At 46.5% G+C, this 19046-nt stretch overlaps 1 protein-coding gene across 1 annotated transcript in view; it reads right to left on the minus strand.

Annotated features, from left to right (window-relative positions):
• The window catches only part of AGBL4 (AGBL carboxypeptidase 4), a 1003652-nt gene that overhangs the window by 101052 nt on the left and 883554 nt on the right, over positions 1 to 19046 (minus strand). Inside the window, exons 7-8 of the mRNA XM_054571930.1 lie at positions 16432 to 16521; positions 5972 to 6086 (exon numbers count right to left, since the gene is read on the minus strand). Of these exons, the coding sequence (XP_054427905.1) occupies positions 5972 to 6086; positions 16432 to 16521 (205 nt within the window). The remainder of the gene's footprint in view (positions 1 to 5971; positions 6087 to 16431; positions 16522 to 19046) is intronic.

Here is a 19046-nt window from a genome sequence, read left to right on the forward strand (position 1 = left end):
CAGAGGTGTCTGACCTCCCCCTCCACTCTGAGGCTGACGATCCTCCGACAGAGTCACCAAGCGGGGGAAACGAGGTGCAGTGAGGAGGGGCTAGCAGATCTTTCTGGGAGGCAATACTTGCAGTGGAGCTTTGTTTTCCATTTCTAGCTTAATGAAAAGCAAAATGCAGTTTTTATGCTGTCAGAGAACAAATAGGATATTGACCTGTATTTCACATGACTAATTTTATGTTTTTTTCCTATTTCGGACAGTTCAAAACATTTCCTTTTTTAGATGTTGAAGTGGGCAGCGTCAGCTAGTTGCAATGTCTGTCTGCATGCGCACGCGCGTGTGCTGGAAGCACTGCCCCTGGTGTTTCACCCTCTGCCACCCCTGACGCTGTGTAGCTCTATTTCCCTTTTATGTCTGGTGAACTCCTACATATCCCCCACCTTTCAAAGCCCACCGCCGTCCCTTGGTGACAGGGAAGCACTCAGTGTGTGCGGGAGTAGCGTGGCGGGGGTTAACTCTGTGGCAGGCCTGCCTGGGTTCCTCAGCCTGCTCTGACCCTTCTTGCTGAGGGACCTGCGGCAAATTCCTTGGCACCTCCGTGCTTCAATGTCCTTCTCTATTTAAAATGGGGCTATAATACTACCTCCATCATGGGGCTGCTATGAGGGTTACATGTGATGATGTATATAACATACAGTTTATAGGCACTCAGACATTAGCTTGTGTTCTATCTAGGCCTTCATAGTGTCACACACACACACACACGCACGCACGCACGCACGCACGCACCCACACCCCTCTACTACAAACACAGGGCTTCTTATGGACGGCTGCCTCTGATTTCCATCTGCCTCCCTAGGGCCCAACCCAGGGCCTGACTCTCAGCAGGCCCTCAGCAAACCTGAGTTAAATTGGATTTACTGCACTCGAGCATCCTTCGCGACGTGAGGAGGGCCAGGGCCAAGACTCATAATGAGGTGCGGGTCTGCAGATTGCAGCCGCATCCCTCTCCTCCGCGGGGCCAGGCTGTAAAACTGAATCATCTCTGTGCCACCCATGGAGCGCTGTTCCTCTCCCCACCTCCACCTCCACACTCCCAAGAAGCACTGAGGTTTTCTGAAGATGAGAAATTTCACAGCATCTTGCTATCTTTTGGGTAACTATGTATTTTATGATGACTAATAGGCAATTACTATGGTAATATTGCAATCCAGCATGTGTGAGGTTTGGGAAATGAGAAATTATGGGTAACTACTTTGGACTCATTTCTATGGTAACAAAAAGTAATTGTCATTAAATACCAGTTACACTGAGGCTGTACCTGGTAATTATAGATTTTTATGCCCAGAAACATAAATAAAACTAATAAATTTATTCAAAGGTCTATGACTGTTTACTTATACGTGGCTCAATGGAATACACACTGACAAGCACCTAATTAGGAAATGCAAACCCAACACAGTTTCATATTGTCATATGGAGATGGAGGGTCTGTTTTTCAACTGCAAGGCAAGTTGTGCATTACACATACTCAGGAGAAAACACAGTGGGGTACAGGTGGAGGTGGAGGCTGTCTTTTCTGCAAAGGAAGTGATGGGGAGGAGGAGGTAGCAGAGAGAGAGACAGTGCAAATGCTGCAATGCGTGTGGGCAGCCACACATACTGATGGACACAGAGAATTGCCAACAGATGATAGACGGACTCAGCCATCCCCCAACCCAGTGGCCTTCCAGCTAGGAGTTGCCTTGCAGCTTTTTGGCTTTGTAATACTGGAAGGTACAGTATTCATCCCTCAAAACCTCTAGGCCCCAGATCCCCCCAGAACTCTAGAAAATGCTCACAGCGTATCAGTTGTCATACCATTCTTTCTTCCTTCCTTTTTTTTTTTTTTTTTACTGTGGTAAAATACATATAACATCAAATTTACCGTCTTCATCATTTTTACCTATACAGTCCAGTAGTATTAACTACATCCATACTGTTGTACTACCATTACCACCATCTGTCTTCAAAACTCTTCTCACCTTATAAAACTGAAACTCAGTACCTGCTAAACAATAAGTCCCTGTCCCTGCTTCCCTTCCTCCCCTGCAAACCCCACCATTCTGCTCTCTGTCTCCATGATCCTCTACCCTGGGAGTTGTAGCTTTGTGCCATAGCACAGTTACTAAACACTGCTGTTGAGTTTATTGATTCATTCAGATTTATATATATATAAAGACCATGTCCTGACTTCATGGAGTTTACAGTCTCTAGGAGGAGAGAGTCATTAAACAAATAGTCACATAAATAAATACAAGACCATTGACTGGGTCAAAGGCTATGAAAGAACAGAACAGAATGTTCCAAAAGAGTATAATGGGAGACCCACTTTATACTGGAGGCTCAGGGAAGGCCTTTCTCTGAATTGACATTAAACCTCAGACCCAAACTATAAAAAAGGCCAGTGTAACTGGAGTGTAGGAAGGGACACAGAGTTTACAGTTGAACTGTGTCTTCATTATATGCTGTAATATCATTGTTATCTGCTGTTACAACATCTATGACAGATGGCTACTGCAGAGCATGCTTTAGTTGCTATAAACTTTGGTATAGGTCCTTCATAGCACTCCCATAAGCCATGGTCTGGTAGCATATATAGTAGTGTGGTTAGTAAATGCTGCTGCCCTTTAACATAAGGAGCATCATCTACCAAAATACAGCTGCCACCTTTGCAATTACATGTTAGAGTGTACCTTGTCTAGCTCACTATAAACACCATAGTGTGGATACTTGTATTTTTAAATGTCAGCTGTGTATGATCAAATCTGACCGTCCTTCCTAGACTGCATTCCATGTTTCTTTAATATAGAAGAGGAAAAAGGAGAAGTAGAGAAGTGTGGTGGGCTGTGGGAAGAGGAGAGAAGAGGTACATCGTGGGCTGGCCTATGCCTTGTTTTGCACTCGGGCCTGGCAGGCCTGGCGCAGGCCACAGGGAGCGTAGGGCAGCCGGGGGGCGGGGAGCATGGGCTCAGGCTGGACGGACCTGCATCCCTGCCTGCTCCTCATGGTCACACAACCTAAGGCAGGCGACTTCACTGAGGCCCGAGAGACTTCCAGCAACATCCTGAGGGGATGTTGAGAGAGTGAAAGTCAGAAAGCCCTGAGAGGGGGCCAGCCTCGATGTGGCCTGCAAGGCCGCGTGCACACCAACCTGTTTCCGGCCATGTTATCAGTTCAGACTCTGTATACTGTCCGAGAACCCTGGCAAGTAACTTCCCTCTCTCCTCTCTTCCCGCCCTCCTTCTCTTCCTTCTTTCCTCTCTTACTCTCCCTTTCTTTCCAGCCTTTCCTCCTGTACTCAAACTAATTTGAGATTTTTATTATTTGCAAGCACGGAAGCCTTAACAAAGACCACCCCCCGACCCCCGACCTCACATAGTGATTGCAAGGATTAAATGAGGTGAGTGTGGGAGTGCTTGACATGGTGCTGGGGGAGCAAACAGAATTCTGGGAGTGGCATTTCCTGCAATGTGTTTTATAAACCCTCATACCGCTGGGGGCTGGGAGAGGGAGGGAGTGAGGGAAACACACTCTATAGGAAAAAGGTTCCTTGATACTTTCATTTGGAGAACACTAAATGCCATACTCTCCTCTTTAGATTCCTGTGGATTAGCATTTTCAAAACTGAAAAAATCTTTTTGTAAAAAAGAATATATTTAACTTGTCTCTGTGTTTCCCAAACGTACTTGAACTCTGAATTCTTCTCCCCACCCCCCATAGCGCCGAGGGAAGTCCCGCCAGATCGCGGGGGTGCTGCTGTGGCAGCAGAGGCTCAGGGAGGGGCGGGCCCAGAGGGCCTCTCAGGCACCTTGAAGCTCTCATCTCTGAGTCTTCGTTATTATTTTCCACATTCTCCAAATCTGTAGTAGTGAATTTTCACGATTGATAGGCTCTTCTGTTGCTACTCAGAGCCGTTTTAGCACCAGGATTAATGCTTGTGGTCAGAGGTTTTCTCCAGCTCTCATAATGAGAATCACATATTCTCACTAGGAGAATGTCGGGGGTTTTAAACTTCGGTACAGAACCATTTCTGAGGACTGGAGCTCTTTCATCCTGAAATCCCAAATCACAAAACCTGGAACTTGAAGACACAGTAAAGCATCTAGCTCCCTGTCCCTACCCCAGTGGCCATCCGGAACCCAGAGGGGGATGCATTTTGTCCAAGGTCACAGATCTCTTTCTAGCTCATCATCCTGGACAGCAGATGATGACATAAATATGTGTGTGGAGTGGACAGTACTGACCCCTCTCTAACCACTGCCGCTCTTGTAATTAAGCAGAGATGTTAACATAAATCAAGCGGTCATTCCGCCACCATTATCACTAACAGTACATTCTGTCCAGGGATGGTAGAAAGGCACGGCTCTCAGGCCTGCAGCAAGCCATAAAACCTGCCAGTGCTAATGAACCATCTCTCGAGCCAATTAAGAGAGGAAGCAAAATTGTCTTTAATTAAGGCATCATGCATCCCATGGGTTCTCTCTAACTCATACCCAGGGGGACTAGGAGGCCCCTCTGGACCCAATTGCCATGCTCCTGGAAAGTAGTAAACCAGCGCTGTTTAAAATGAAACTGGCTGGGTATTAGACAGTCTGCATTCTACTCTGAGCTCTGCCAATGACTTTGGGCAGGTCCCATCTCATCTCGGGGCCTCAGTTTCTACATCAGTAAAGTCATTGCTTTTCTTCACTCACACCCATCAAACACTTTTGCAGCATCTGCCTTGTGCTGATCCTTGTTGCTCAGCACTGGGGTATATAACAAGTTCATTAAGGCTCAGTCCCTGCTTTCTGGTGGCTGGAGGGTCGGTGCGGTCCATGCAATAGGCTAAAACATGCTCAGTAACCAGGCTGGTGGGAGCTCAGAGAAGGAAGTCACCATTCTGCTTGGGGAACCGGGAAATGTATTCCAGAAGAAAGGGCATGGCTGAGGTGTGAAGAGGGGTTAGCGAGTGAAGAAGGGGTGAGGAGGCTCTGGGCAGAGGATAAGGTGCCAGAGACCAACAGGACCAACAGAACTAGGCTTTACTTAGTGTGGCTACAGCCACAGTTCTGGGAGTGGAGGGTGGGAGGTGAGGCAGCGTGGGGGACAGACAGCCACCAGGGCATACAGGGCCCTGCATGCAGACGTCAGAAGTTCGGATGTTTTCTTGAGAGTCGTTGTTGGACTAATCAGCAAAAAAGCTGTATAATTAGGGCAGTGAAGTTAGATAGTTGGTGATTAACTGGGTGTGTGTGACTTTGGGCAGGTCAGTATCTTCGACTGTGAAATAAGGGTAATACAGTAACCCAATCTGAGATGACCCAATGTTCTTTCAGCAGATGATCACTGAGCTGTGGAATTTAGGCTGTAAATTATGGTGCCACCAGGAGAAAGAGAACTCAAGATGTGGGTGCCCGAGTGAGTGTGGGGCTAGCTGACATGCCCCAAACAAAGAAATGCTGCTCAGATGATCTGAAATGCCACCCCATCATTAATGACCTCCAAGAAGAAATACAGAAATGAAACAGCGATCGTTATATCCACCACATGATAATCTGCGAAGCACATTTATCCCCACCATTTCTTTTAATGTTCACAAATGCCCTGCCAGGTAAGCGTTCAACAATTATCTCCATTATGCAAGAGAAACTGAGCATCAGAGGGCAAGTGAATTCCCCAATGTTACATAGGAAGTAGGCGCCAGAACTGATATTAGTCCCTCTGATTCCTGGTCCCACAAGCTGCCCAGAAAACCCCAGCAAGAGATTTTAGGAAGCTATGCATAAAATAGCCAAGGTTCGTTGGCTGCATTCTCAAGAGCCAGAGTGAAACTTCCTTTAATGAACTCGTGGGGAGCCCGAATATCCTTCCTCAAAAATACTTCCCCTTTTTCTTCTTGCTTCCATGCCACCGTCCTGTGAGTACCAGCTTCTGAGCACTCTCTCCAGTCACCCACCTGTAATTGCCCAGGTAGACTCCATCAGGGTTGAGCATTGGTGCAATCTTGAAGACCAGGTATTCCCGCAGGACACGGGCAATTGGGTGCTGGCTTATGAGGAAGTCAATGATGCCTAGGGAAAGAGAAACATCTGGGTTAACCTCACTGTGTTTTTAGAAAGAGGGAGCACATTTTCCTCAGCTTGGAAAACAGTGAGAGCTCAATATTCGATTTGGGGTCTATGTTGTTAAGCCGCTGTGGATGTATGGCTATGGATTAGGTGCTGCCAGTGAATTTTGTAAATATCTCTGTTTCCAGAGATAGTTCAAGGCATAGTATTGAAGCCCATGAGCAGGATGGAGAGAACATTTCCTGTGGGGAGCACAGGGTCAGCTTCTGAGAAAACATAGAATTTGGGCTATGTCTTGGAGGGCCCACAGGGTTTTGACAGACAGAGATGGGGGAGGGGCAGGATAAGTTGCACAATGAATTAAGTTAGCAAAATACTGACATCGAATTGATGACTATGGAGTCAGGGACCTTAGGGATCTAAATCCTCATGTTGTTGATGGGTACACCAGGAAGCAGATAGAAGAGGGATTTGGCTCAAGTCGTATGAAGAGAGAGGCTTCTTCAATGTTCCCCAACTGCCCCTTTCCCCACTTGGAGGGTCCTCTGTTCCCAGATTCCCTCTTGCTTATCACTGGCACCAACACCCCCTGGTGTCCAGGTCACTAAATTGAGGAAAGTGGAATTCTCCATGACTCCCTTCCCACCTCCAGGCAGTCCCAAGTCTCTTCTCTGAATCTAGCAAGTCTGCCCTCGTCCACCCTCCGCCTCTCTTCTACCCTATGCCACTGTCACATCTGGGCTGGATGACAGTAAACAGCTCTGAGTGTGTCCTCGACGCTGCGGCCAGAGGCGTCTTCCTGAAGTGCCAGTCTGACCCTGCCACTCCCCTCCTAGGCGCCCTCCTGGTGATGGCCTGCATGAATCTGCAGGACAGGGGGTGAGGACACAAACGGCCCGGAGCCCTTGCCTTTTCCCTTCTCTTCTCCATGTTTCTGTTTCTTTGTCTAAGACCTAAAAAAAAATGTGCAAAATGGCACTCTGGCACCCCACAAAATGACTGCGATGCTGGAAAGTAATCGGAGAGCACAAAACCCTCCCAAAATGCGGAAGGGGAGCTCCGTTCCTGCTGGAGAGAGCAGGAAAGGCACCAGGGAGAAAGAAGCTTTGAGCTGGCCCTAAAACATAAGTAGGTGTTGGAGGACGGACAGGAAGAGGGCAGCGGGGTAACGAAGAACAACCCCATGCCCAGCGGCAGGCACTTAGCTCTTGGAATGATAAATGGCTCCAGAGTACATTCCAGAGCTGCTGTGGCCGGTGAGGAATAGCTCAGGCCTTTCACAGGCCCCGGCTGAGAATCCACGGACGGCTGAAAGCCAGTTGGACATCATTTACTTCTCGGCCAATGCGGCAGTAGACCAGATGCCCTAATTTATTTGTTGGTCTTCATATTAAAGCTGCAGTTTGTCAGTAAACAGGCAGGGTAATGATGCCAGGCGCCCTTGTTAGGGGCTCATAATTGCTTAATCTGTCCACTAATTGACCCCGGCTCCCGGGCGGCCCTTCATTAAGGAGCCAGCCTGCGCTCAGGGCCTGGCCACACTGCCTCAGAGATTGGCTTCTGGAAATGGAGTAGCTCATTGTGATCCATCCTCCTTCACAGATGAACAGATTAATTGGCCTGCCAATTAGGCAGCTAATAAAAGGATGAGAGAAAACAAAGTAGACCAGAGGCTACAGCCACCCAGAGCTCCCACTCCCAGCGTGAGGGTGGGGATGGAAAGGAGAGGTTTTAGACTCAATTCTTGGCTTGAGGTCAGACACAGTTCAACAGGCATCATTCCCATGGATCAGGAAATTGGGAGGAGACCTTTCACTTTGTTTTGGTGGGGATGGTGGTAAATGGGGAGGAACATAAAGAAAAACATGGGAGAAAGCATGAGTGGAGAGGAAATGTCATCCCTGGCCTTGGGCCAGAAGCATTGCATGGGCTGAGGAAGGAGAAAGAGCATGGACTTGGGACCTGTATTTGAATTCTCACTGGCTCTTAGCTGGAGAAGTTGCTAGCTTTCCCTGACTGGTTTCCCCATATTGATATATGGATAATAATACCTGATCTGGAAGGCTGTTGTGTGTCTGGGTTAGAATGCCCATATTCTACCTGCCTAACCTAGAATCTGAAAATTTTAATGTGCTTTAATGAACTCACGTAGATCAAAGGTTGAAAGATATGCAGGGCAGTGACAAACAGAATGGATTTTAGAACTAGGAGTCCTGGTCTGTGACATTTACTAATTATGGGGTTTGGGGACAAAGGTATTGAATTGGAAAAGCCAGCAAACCAGCAGGCAGAGAACCTGGGCCCCAGTTTTGCTCAGGTGACTGCCATAAAGTCTCTGGGCCTTCTTTTGTCTTTAAAATTAGGAGAAAGAACTCAGTAACTCTCTAGGACATACCCCACACTGACAGTCTAGGGTTCTATCTATTTTATTTTTCTCTCCCCAAACAGAAGAATCTTCACCTGTCAAGTGAAGAGAATAATGCCCCTCCTGCTGGGAGACACTATCAACCCTTAAGATCCATCTCTGTTCCTTCAGTAAACAAGTTTGAAAGTGGGAGGAAGCAGGATGTCGGGAAGGCTAGAGGCCACAGAGCCTGGAGGGGAAGAGGAACATGGTGGAGGATTTGAAAGCAGAGCTGGGCGGTGGCAAATACTGTCCTGCGGTGACATTGGCCTGGCCATGGCGGACCCTGCCAGACAAACCACAAGTGAACACTGTTGTTAGTAATATTCCTCTCAGGTGCCTGATGAATGCCTGTTGGTAGACTGGCCCCAGGAATCTATCTGACCTTGACAAAATATTGGGTTAGCTGAACTGATAATCGCTCATTCCACAAACATTCACAGCAAGGTTCACGTCATAATCTGGACATTCCAAGATGAAGAGGTTCCCACCTCAGAGGGTGCGTGGTAGGGAAGCGACTCCCACCGCGCTCCCTGGCAAGGGCTCTGGTGGCAGTATTCCAGCGAGCCATCAGACCCCAGCTGGGGCTCAGGAAGGGGCGCAGAGAAGGAGACACAAAGGAGGAGTGGAGGGAGCCAGATGAAAAGGATGCCAGGAGAAGAGGTGCCAAGAGAAGAGCTCCCAGGCTGGGGGATTCCTAAGCAAAGGCTGGGCAGTGCGAAAAAAGACGGCCTATTTGCTAACAGATGGCTCCTCAGTTCCAGGGGGCACAGACTCTAAAACTGGACTACAGGTTTGACTACCTATATGGCCTTAATTCTCAGTTCCTCAGTTTCCTCTCTGTTCAGAAGGAAAGAATAATAAGAATTACCTTGCGGATTATTGTGAGGATGTCAGGGAGCTAATAGAAGCAATGTGTCTGGCACGCAGGACGTGCATATGGATGTTGTTTGAATCACTGCTCTTACTTGGTTTGGCTGAAGGTGCCGGGCTGGGAGGATGATGAGAGAGAAGCAGGAGAGGTACATGGGGACTAGCGGGTCTGGCTGAAGAATATGAAGATCATGACAGAACCCTGGGGCGGACCTGTGCTTTGGGAGCGCCCACTGGAGGCGGCTGAGTGCGGTTCGGAGTAAGGAATGGTAACGGAGCGCCGCCGGAAGGGGTGGGGGAGGGGCAGACGTGGCCGGGAGCCGGGAGACCGAGAGAGGCCGCAGGCGGGAACCAGGCTCTGTCCGGCGTGGCGGTGACCTGCAGGGGCTCTGCAGTGACCCAGGCCCCGGGTCAAGATGATGCGCCAGGTGCGAGGGAAGCAATGTGAAGGGATGGTGACACCCATGACAAGATTGTTTTTCTACCACCCCCAAGAGGGTCCAAACTCTTTGCTGAAATCATGCAATTTGGGGGAAAGGGGACTCCAAAAAGACAGTTTAAGTCTCTGTTCCCTGGCAGAATAGGGTCTGCAAATGGAAACAGGAAATAGGAAAATAAGAAAAGTGACCTTTCCCGTGCCTCTGAGATTTGGAGACTGAGGTTTGCATCTGCTCTTCAAGTCTGTCTCCCCTCCAGACAGTGAGCCCCAGGGGTGCAGGGACAGCTCTCCCTCTTTGCCACTATTTTGTCAGTGCTGACCTCAAGGGACGTCCTTAATAGGTATGAGTGACATGCATAAAGGAAGATGGACCAGCGACAGGCACTGGACTGACCTGTAATTCCATTGACTCCGTTTTACAGATAGGGAAACAAAGTCAGGTGCTAAGTGTTTCACAGGGACCTTGGCTGGATTCAGACCCAGATCTACTGACTTCAAACCAGGTCTCTTTCCATGAAGGCAGGATGGGAAGAGCCAGGCTATTTGCGTGTGATTTGCACATATGCCCACATGATTTCCTCTCTAGAGAGTTCTGTGTGAGGTTTGTTGTTGCCGTTCTCTGCTAACAGACAGGGTACTGTGGTGGGAAGAGCCCAGGCTTGAAGAGAGACAGTTGGGGGTCTCTGCTAGGCCCAAAGTGGGGGGTCACACGACAGCAGCTGCTCAAGGCTCTCCACTGACCAGACCCTAGGCTCTTGCCTGTCCACAGCCGAGCCCGAGGACGCCACATTTTGGAGTCACAGGCAGTCCGGCCCTCTGGGGCCTGAGGTTCCTGGAGTCTAAGTCTCACCCTCCTAACTGCAGGGCTGTCCATTTTACAGATGAAAAGACAGGGGTTTAGGGACATAAAAGGTCTCATGAGAACCCCTTAGTGGATCTAGTGTTGTGCTTATGTGAGGCCATTTGGTGTTGAGGGAGAAGAGGGAGGAGAAAAGGTGAGGGATAGAGGCCCTCATAAAGGGATAAAGGAAAGCAGGGAGGGGGAGGCGAGAGGCAGGGGCAAAGCTCGCTGCACGTCATGCGAGAAATAATAGGTTGTGGTGTCCTGGCGGTTGTTAGTGCATGGGTGTGTGTACATGGGTGTGTTTCTGTGGGATCTCCTTCCTCCTCCTCTAACCCGCACAGGATAATCTGCAGCATGACCTCCCTGAGGAAGACCTGCTCTATCACCACAGTCTGGGACCCGGCGGGCACGTGGGCACATGGCAGCAGGCCCAGGCTGGGGGACAGGAGCCCTGGATCTAGTCCCCACTCTACCAGATGACATTTAGTGAATCCTTTGGCTTTCCTGAAGAGCAGGGCTGAGAGCTGTCCAGCGACCTGGCAGGATCACCATGGAGGAGCGGGAAGAGGGGAGAGCCCCATCCCCACGCCAGCACTGACACACGTGATCTCACTGAGCCCTCTCAGCAGCTCCGCGAGCACCACACGGCCGCCCCCGTTTTGCCGCTGAAGAAACAGAGGTCCTGAGAGTTGAGGACTTGCTGAAGGACCCCAGTGAGGAGGTGGAAGTGGCAGTACTCAAACTCAGGGCTGCCCAAGTCCACGGCCTCTGCTATGCTTTGCCCCACGCTGCCTTCCAGAGGGGATGGGCCTTGCCCACAGTGTTGGTCCGTAAATATAGGTTTAATTAATTCAATTATGAAGGATATGAATTACGGAGGAGGCGGCAATGAAAGAGCACTCACTGGATCAGGAGAGAGAACTGAGGTCTAGTCCTGGCAAAACTTCAGACATGCAATATGGTCTTCCCGGCACATATATAAGGAGGGTTCAACTAACAGCTCTCTCAGGGAGGTGGCGAGGAAGTGGGGGAGGCATCCAGTATAGGAGCCATGCACTTGGGTTTGGTTATCAGTAAAGATTAGAGGAACCATACCTGGCACCTGCAAAGTGTTCAATTAGTGCTACTTCCTCCCTTACTAATAACACGTATTTAGCCCTTGCTGCACTCCAGATACTGTCCTAAATGTATGAATATTAACTCATTTAATCTTCACAACAACCCTATGAAGCAGGATTCCTATTATAATTTCCTTTTTGAGATAGAGGAACAGAGGCATGGAGAGGTTAGGGGACATCCAAGATCATGCTGTACTAAGCGCAGGAGCTTGGATCCAATTCCAGGCAGTATAGCTCCTGAGTCGGTGCAGCATGCACTCTGCTATGGGCAATGCTGAGCTCCTTCTTGTAGCTGATGAACAAGGACAGTCTGGCTTCACAGAGGCCAGGAGAAGGGTTTGGGGCAGCAGCAGGGTGGTGAGAATGAGCTGTCCCACCACCAAGCAGAGCCTTGGGGAACTCAGAGCTCTGCCTCCCTTACCACCACTGGCTTGCGGAGCTCTGCGATGACTTGACTTCATTCTGCTCCCAGCAGCAGGTGCGCCAGCAGCTAGGCGGTGAGAACCTTGGTCCCAGCCAGATGGGACGACCAGGCCCCACATGTCTGTTTCCCCGCTCAAGGTCACCAAGCCAATTAATGAGGAAGAAGTTAACAGGGCCGAAGGTATCTCAGACGTCATCCTGCCAGGCTGGGGCCTTCCTGCCCTCCCCTCAACCAGGTGGGCAGGAGAGTGGATCCAGGTGGGCCTGGGCCTGAGGAAGAAAGCCCTGCTGAGCCCAGTGGGGCTGTGGTCTGGGCTGTCCCCAGGGGACTGAGAGAGCCTTGGGAAAGACTGTGCCTCAGTCTCTCTTTGGCAAAGGGGGAGAATGATGTCTGACTTCAGATGCCTGAAGGAAGGAGGAATCATGTATCTCAGGGGACAGCTAGAGACAGGGAAAGACAAAGGCAGGACCACAGAGATGGGACCTATGCCACATCTGTTGTGTGACCTTGGGAAAGCCACTTTACTTCTCAGAGCCTCCACATCCTCTTTTGTAAAATGCACATTGATCATTGTGGGGTATTCGGAGTACGTGTTTTTCTAGGCATGAGCTCAGCCTTTTAGCATTTCTCATTGCTCAGTGAGGCATGTACAGGCTTGGGAGACCCAGATGCAAAGCCCCCTTCTGCCTCTCTCTGGCTTTATGACTTCGAGATTCCTCTTTCTGAACTCAGATTTAGCATCCCAGAACCAACACAGCCTGTGTTCCTCACAACAGCCCCATGAGATAAGCAAAATAATCCCCATGTCACAGATGTAGAAAATGACACTCGCAGACTCAGCACTAGGCCTCAAATAGCTCATGGTTTAAAGGGGAAGAAACAAATATAACTCAAATATATAACAAATCAGGTAATAAAGATGTCTATTGGGTAACTCACAATGCAGCCACAAAGTAGGGGGCTGCAGGAAGTGGACCATAGGCCCATGGGGGACATCTGACATAAACCTTGGGAGATGGAAGGTGTTGGCCAGGTGGCAAGGAGTGGCAGGCAGAGGAGCGGCAGGTGCAAAGGCCCAGTGGTAGAGACAGGATTGTCCATTCAGAGACTAAGCTGTGTGGGGCTGGAGTATATTGGGATGGCCAAAGAAATTCGTTGTTTTTTTCTGTACGATGGCTCTAGTAGCACTTAGTTGTCTTTAACTTCATTCAAAACAATTTTGTTAGATTGTATTGTGACAGCTGTCATATCAGCATGCATTTTTAAAAAACTTACCAAAATTGGTGAATTTTTGTATAGCCATTTTACTGTTGAAGATGGAAGAAAATGTACAACATTTTTGGCATATTATGCTTTATTATTTCAAGGAAGGTAAAAGCAGAACTGAAATGCAAAAAAAGATCTGTGCAGTGTATGGAGAAAGTGCTGTGAATGATTGAATGTGTAAAAAGTGACTTGCCAAGTTTCATGCTGGAGATTTCTCGCTGGATGATGCTCCATGGTCGGGTAGACCAGTTGAAATTGACAGCAATCAAATCAAACCAATAATTGAGAACAATCAATGTTGCACCACATAGGAGAATGTCAACATAATCAAAATATCCAAATCAATAAAGATACTGGTGAAAATGAAACATGTGTCTTTTATTTTATGGAAAAAACCATATGGACCTTTTGGCCAACCCAATAATAAGGCTGAGGCCGGAAAACCTGGCAAGAGCGAGATCATGATGGGTTGTGAATGTCATGCCAAGGAGTTTGGAGTTTATCTTGAGAAGGTAGAGAGGAGGCATTAAGAGGCTCTGCCAAGGAGTAGACATTGATTGAAAACCTGCAGGACAGACCGACTCTATTACCTCGGCCCCATCCAGATTCCTTTGTGGAAAAGCAGGGTGAACAGAGAGAGCACCCAAGTGCTATTCAACTCTGTGCCTCAAGCCTCGCCTGTAAAATGGGGCGGTGACCCTGCCTTCTGTCTACTGCTCACAGAAGAGGTGGGCTTGGGAGTTGAAGCTCCCAGAGATGAAAGTATTGATGGTAAGGCTACTGCCTTTTTACAAACAAGGACAAAACAGTTGCATCCGATCAGCTGGGGGAACAGGTCTGCTGCCAAGTTTAGTAACAGACAGATGGTTGCAGTAAAGGGGCTGGTAAAGCCAGGAGGGACCTGGGAGAGGTTGTTGCAAGGACAGTGCTGGAAGGAAGAGAGGCGGGGAGTGAGAATGCCAAGGAGCAAGCGAAGGAGACTAGAGTGAGGAGCTGAGACACCCAGCTGTGCTCTCCTGTGCCGCTGGGCTCTGGGCAGTCACTTTCTCTCCCTGAAACTGTCGCCTCCTTGTCTGAAACACAAGAGGAGGCAGTTGTGCCCAATCCCAGCCCTGGAAGAATATGAATGGGGAAAATAAACCCTGTGTTTATTTGCGTAGTGCCTTACAGTACAAAGCAGATTACCCGCTTCATCTTCTCAGATTCCCACGAGGAAGGAGGGACATCTGCTGAGTGTCTGCTGTGTGCCAAGCATGGGACTAGGTGTTTGTTTATATTCATCTCATGCCAGCTTCATCACAGCCTTCACATAGGAATTGTTTTCCTAATTTATTTTACATTTGAGGAAGCTGAAGTCACACTGCTGGGATGGGGCAGAGCCAATAGTTGACCCCAAGATTGCCTGATGGCAAACCACCAGATACTTCCACGGCAGCATGCTACACCCCCCCTGCCAAGTTATATAACCTTTCCCCCTATCCCTTTGACCTCATGGTCATTTCAAGACTAAAATGAGATAAATTACTTAACGTCTCTAATCTTTGGTTTTCTCATTTGTAAAAACACAGTTCATATTAGTTTCTCTGACATTGAAAAGCTCATATAATGAAAATAAATCAAATTAATAAAACTAAAATAAAATATGTATTTTATTTTACATATTACAATGCCTGACACATATATAGTATCGTCTACTTTATATATAACACACCCACTAGATAGGTAAAAATGCAAAAGTATTGTCAAGAATGTGGGGCACTAGCAACTCTGACACACTGCTTGCGACAGTGAAGTGCCTACTAAAGTGACGTGCACATGTCTTATGACCTAGCAATTATAGGCCATGGTTAAATCCTCTAAAAAGAAATTTGTACTTGTGCATGGGCAATGTGTATAAGGGCATTTGTATCAGCATTGTTTGCAGGAAAACACTCTGTAAACAACTTAATTGTCTACCCTCAGGAGAACAGATAGGAAAGTTGAGGTATAGACACATATGGAGTAGAATACACGGTAATAACACATGAACAAAAGCTACTTTCACCAACATGGATATTGGGTGAAAACCAGTGTTAATATATACAGAATGACACTATTTTTATGAAGTTCAAAACCCTGTAAAACTAAAAAATACATTGTTTAGGAAAGCTTCCATGTTCAGTAAAACTGTTAAGAAAGACAAATACAAAATTCAAGCTGGTGGTTATTTATGTGAGGGGGAAGGTAGGAAGGAAGACAAGGACTTAAAAGGAATTGATAAACTTCTTCTTCTTAAGCTGGACATTCATTAAATTATTATTCATTTTCATGTATTATTTACTGAATATATATTGCTGACTAATTGATACATATATGCATGCATACATACATTATATATTGTAGACTAATTATGTGCATTTTTATATAGATGAAATATTTAATAATAAAATGTAATTACAAAGAGATATGTTTGAGAAGAGAAATTATATCTTATTCATCTCTGGTTGTCTGATACCTGGGATGCTTTCTTGCTCATGGTAGGTATTTGAAAAGTTGTTTGTTAAGTGAATAATTGAATAAATAAGTAAATAAAAATTTTTAGTCCTAATTCCCCAGTTCACTGACAGCCCTTCCACTAACATGCACATTGGCCTGGGGCCAGACATGTTATTGTTGTAAACTACTGGAAACAAGTAAAACAAAATTTGAGAGTGTAGATGACTCTGTATGGCTCATCCTCAACATGCCACATATTAGAGAATTGCATTCAGTCCTACCCATTCCTTTATGTACCCATCCATTCTTTCATCCATACATATATGTAGTCAATATTTATTGAAAATAAATCCTAGTGAAGATCAAGCGTAATCTCTTCAGAACTGAAGTAAATTCTCATCCAAGATAATGATTCTGTGTGTTACCTCGCTGTCCCAGAGACCATGACGGTGCCCTGGTAGGCCTGGGTGTCAGCACAGGTTGCCTGTAAGGTCCTGCTACTCACCTTGGCACACAAATGAGGAGGGTGTTTCCCCTGGGTGGACTCGTCCCGTGATGAACACCACCTTCTGCTCTGCCCCTTCCCGAAGATTGTCTGTAAGACAAAATAAAAGAAGGTTGCTACGGAAGTCAAGGACAGCTGAGACTAGAGGTTGGTGTGTGGGAAGGGGGAAAGCAGGAAATGGGCTGGGTGCTTTACATTTATGTCTAAAATCATTGGGTTAGAACCATTAAGGCTCAGCCATTGCTGACTAATTTAATTATGTCCCTGGCTACGCAATATTAAGAGACTACGTCTCATTCCTTGATGTACCTGATTTTATTAATATTAAAGCCATCTAAAGAGGTCATATGACTGAACAAACCCAAGATCCACTGACTATAACCCTAGGAAAGCTGTGTATCCATCCTCAGTTTTAATTTGCTGATCAATAAATGTGAATAATACTTCATAGGGTTGTAGTTATAATTAAACAAGCTAACATATTGCTTAGTGCACATTAAATAGTCAGTAAATAATGAAGTAAAGAATGTAGTTCTTATATTAGTAATAATAGCAGCTGGCCTTTAATCAGCTTCTTTTGTGTCAGACACATTATACACATTATTTATAATCCTTCCAGAAACATGCTCATTAATACTCCTTTCTGTAGAGGCAGAGACTGAGTCTAAGAGAGTTTATATAACTTGTTCAAGGTCACACAGATAATAGGTGAGGGAATAAAAGACAACCAAGGAGCTGTGAACTCACAGAGAACTAGGAATCATTTGAATCCCCATCTTTTGGAATTACTTCACTGATTGTTCAGGTAGTCAGTAGAGAACCCAGAAGGACCATGCCTTATTGGTCCTTCTAGACTTCTCTAAACTACCAAAGCTTAAAAATAAACCTTAAAAGGACCAAACTGAACAAAAGAAACTTAACTGCCTGTTATATAAAGCCCATCTCTCTTTAAAGGAAGATAACAGAATCCAGACATTCAACCATGTCTAATTCACAAAATCCAGCTCCAATAAAGAAATTATTAGACATGCAAAGAAGTAGGAAAATATGGCTCTGAATCAGGGTCCAAACTCTTGCTGTATCTACAGCAGTCTTACTTGTATAAAAAAATGTAGCTGCTGTGCACAGAACTATTGGACAAAAGCAGTAGCCAAGAGTGGCCTTCCCAGAAAGAAGGGGCAGGATGAGGGTACTTATCCATGGACAGAGGAAGGACTGACTGACCCAGAACAGAACAATGACGTGAAGTGAATTCAGGAGTGAACATTGAGAGAAGCTGAATTTAAAGGATTCTGCTTATGTTAGAAGATGAGCTCGAGGCAGGGTAGGGAGCTGGGACACAGTTAGAAATAGCAAATAGGATTTTCAGCTTCTGAAATGGTAGAGGCAGGTTATTTTGGATGTGGTCCATGATCTCAACTTTTGATATACCAATGTCAGAGATGAAAATAAAAACTAGTAACTCTGTTAAGCCTAGTTCTAAAGGCTTGGAACTTTCTTGGTCTGCTGGGGTGACCAGTAGAGGTTGTAGTAACTGCTTCCCTTAATAGGAAAGACAGCAAGGTATATAATGGAGTCGATATGTTTTTGAGAACTCACTGTGTACTCAGCTTTATGTTAGGCACCTTTAGGAACAAAGGGAGAAACAAGACTCACCTTCTCTAAAGAAGTTTATGATTTAAAAGAGGAGGTTGAACCAAACTTTTCCTAGACTGAGTATCAGCTCCTCAAGGAAGAAACTGCGACTTTCATTCTATTTTTAATGTCTTTCCCAAGACTCTGCATAGAGTAGGTACTCAGAAACTGGCTGTTAAATTAATAAATAAAAAAATACTCATATAGATCATGGTTTATAAAGAAATTTAGACACACATTATCTTATTTGCTCTTCATCAGGCCTCTGTGAGCTGCAGAGTATTGACTCCACCTTACAAGTGAGGGAACCGAGGCTCATGGAGGGAAGAGACATGCCCAAGGCCATGCGTCTAGTAGAGGTGCTCAGGCCTCGGGTCCCAGCCCTGTGCCGCTTTCACCACCTCATCCGTCTCCTCCCGGATCCACTAACGATGGGATTCTACATCCTCTGCATTTTCATCTATAACATACACAAAAGGGTTTGGTTTCATCCCTTATTCCTGGTGGAAGTTGAAATGCTGTCTTAGTATTTATACTGCTTTATCCTTTAAAAAATGCCATGCAGTCTTTTTAAAAAGCGCCATCTAACATTGACCCCATCTATCGCAGCAGTTCAGAAATGAATAACAGCATTTCCAGGGCCCTTGGTGAAGGCTACCTTTATAGATGTCTCCCCTGACCCGGTATCAACTCAATTGCATTCAGCATTTCTGCTGACCTCAGGAAAATGTAAAATGGGCATTCTATTTGCACACTAATTTTACTGAGCCCCTGCGTCTCCATAAAATGATAACGTGCGGCTAATAAAAAATCAAGCATCTCGGGTGCTAATATAAGCAAATGTTGATGCAGGCAGGTAACAAACTGCTTTGTCATTTAGGAGGCGGCCGTAAAAGAGCATAATAATCATCTTTAGGCAAAATGGATGGGTCGCCTTTGCTTAGCTTTTAGCTTTCATTTGCAAAATCAATTTAAGATAA

The sequence above is a fragment of the Pteronotus mesoamericanus genome, unplaced genomic scaffold (assembly GCF_021234165.1).
Source record: "Pteronotus mesoamericanus isolate MK-2021 breed Mesoamerican mustached bat unplaced genomic scaffold, CSHL_Meso_final contig_105, whole genome shotgun sequence".
Lineage (NCBI taxonomy): Eukaryota > Metazoa > Chordata > Mammalia > Chiroptera > Mormoopidae > Pteronotus > Pteronotus mesoamericanus.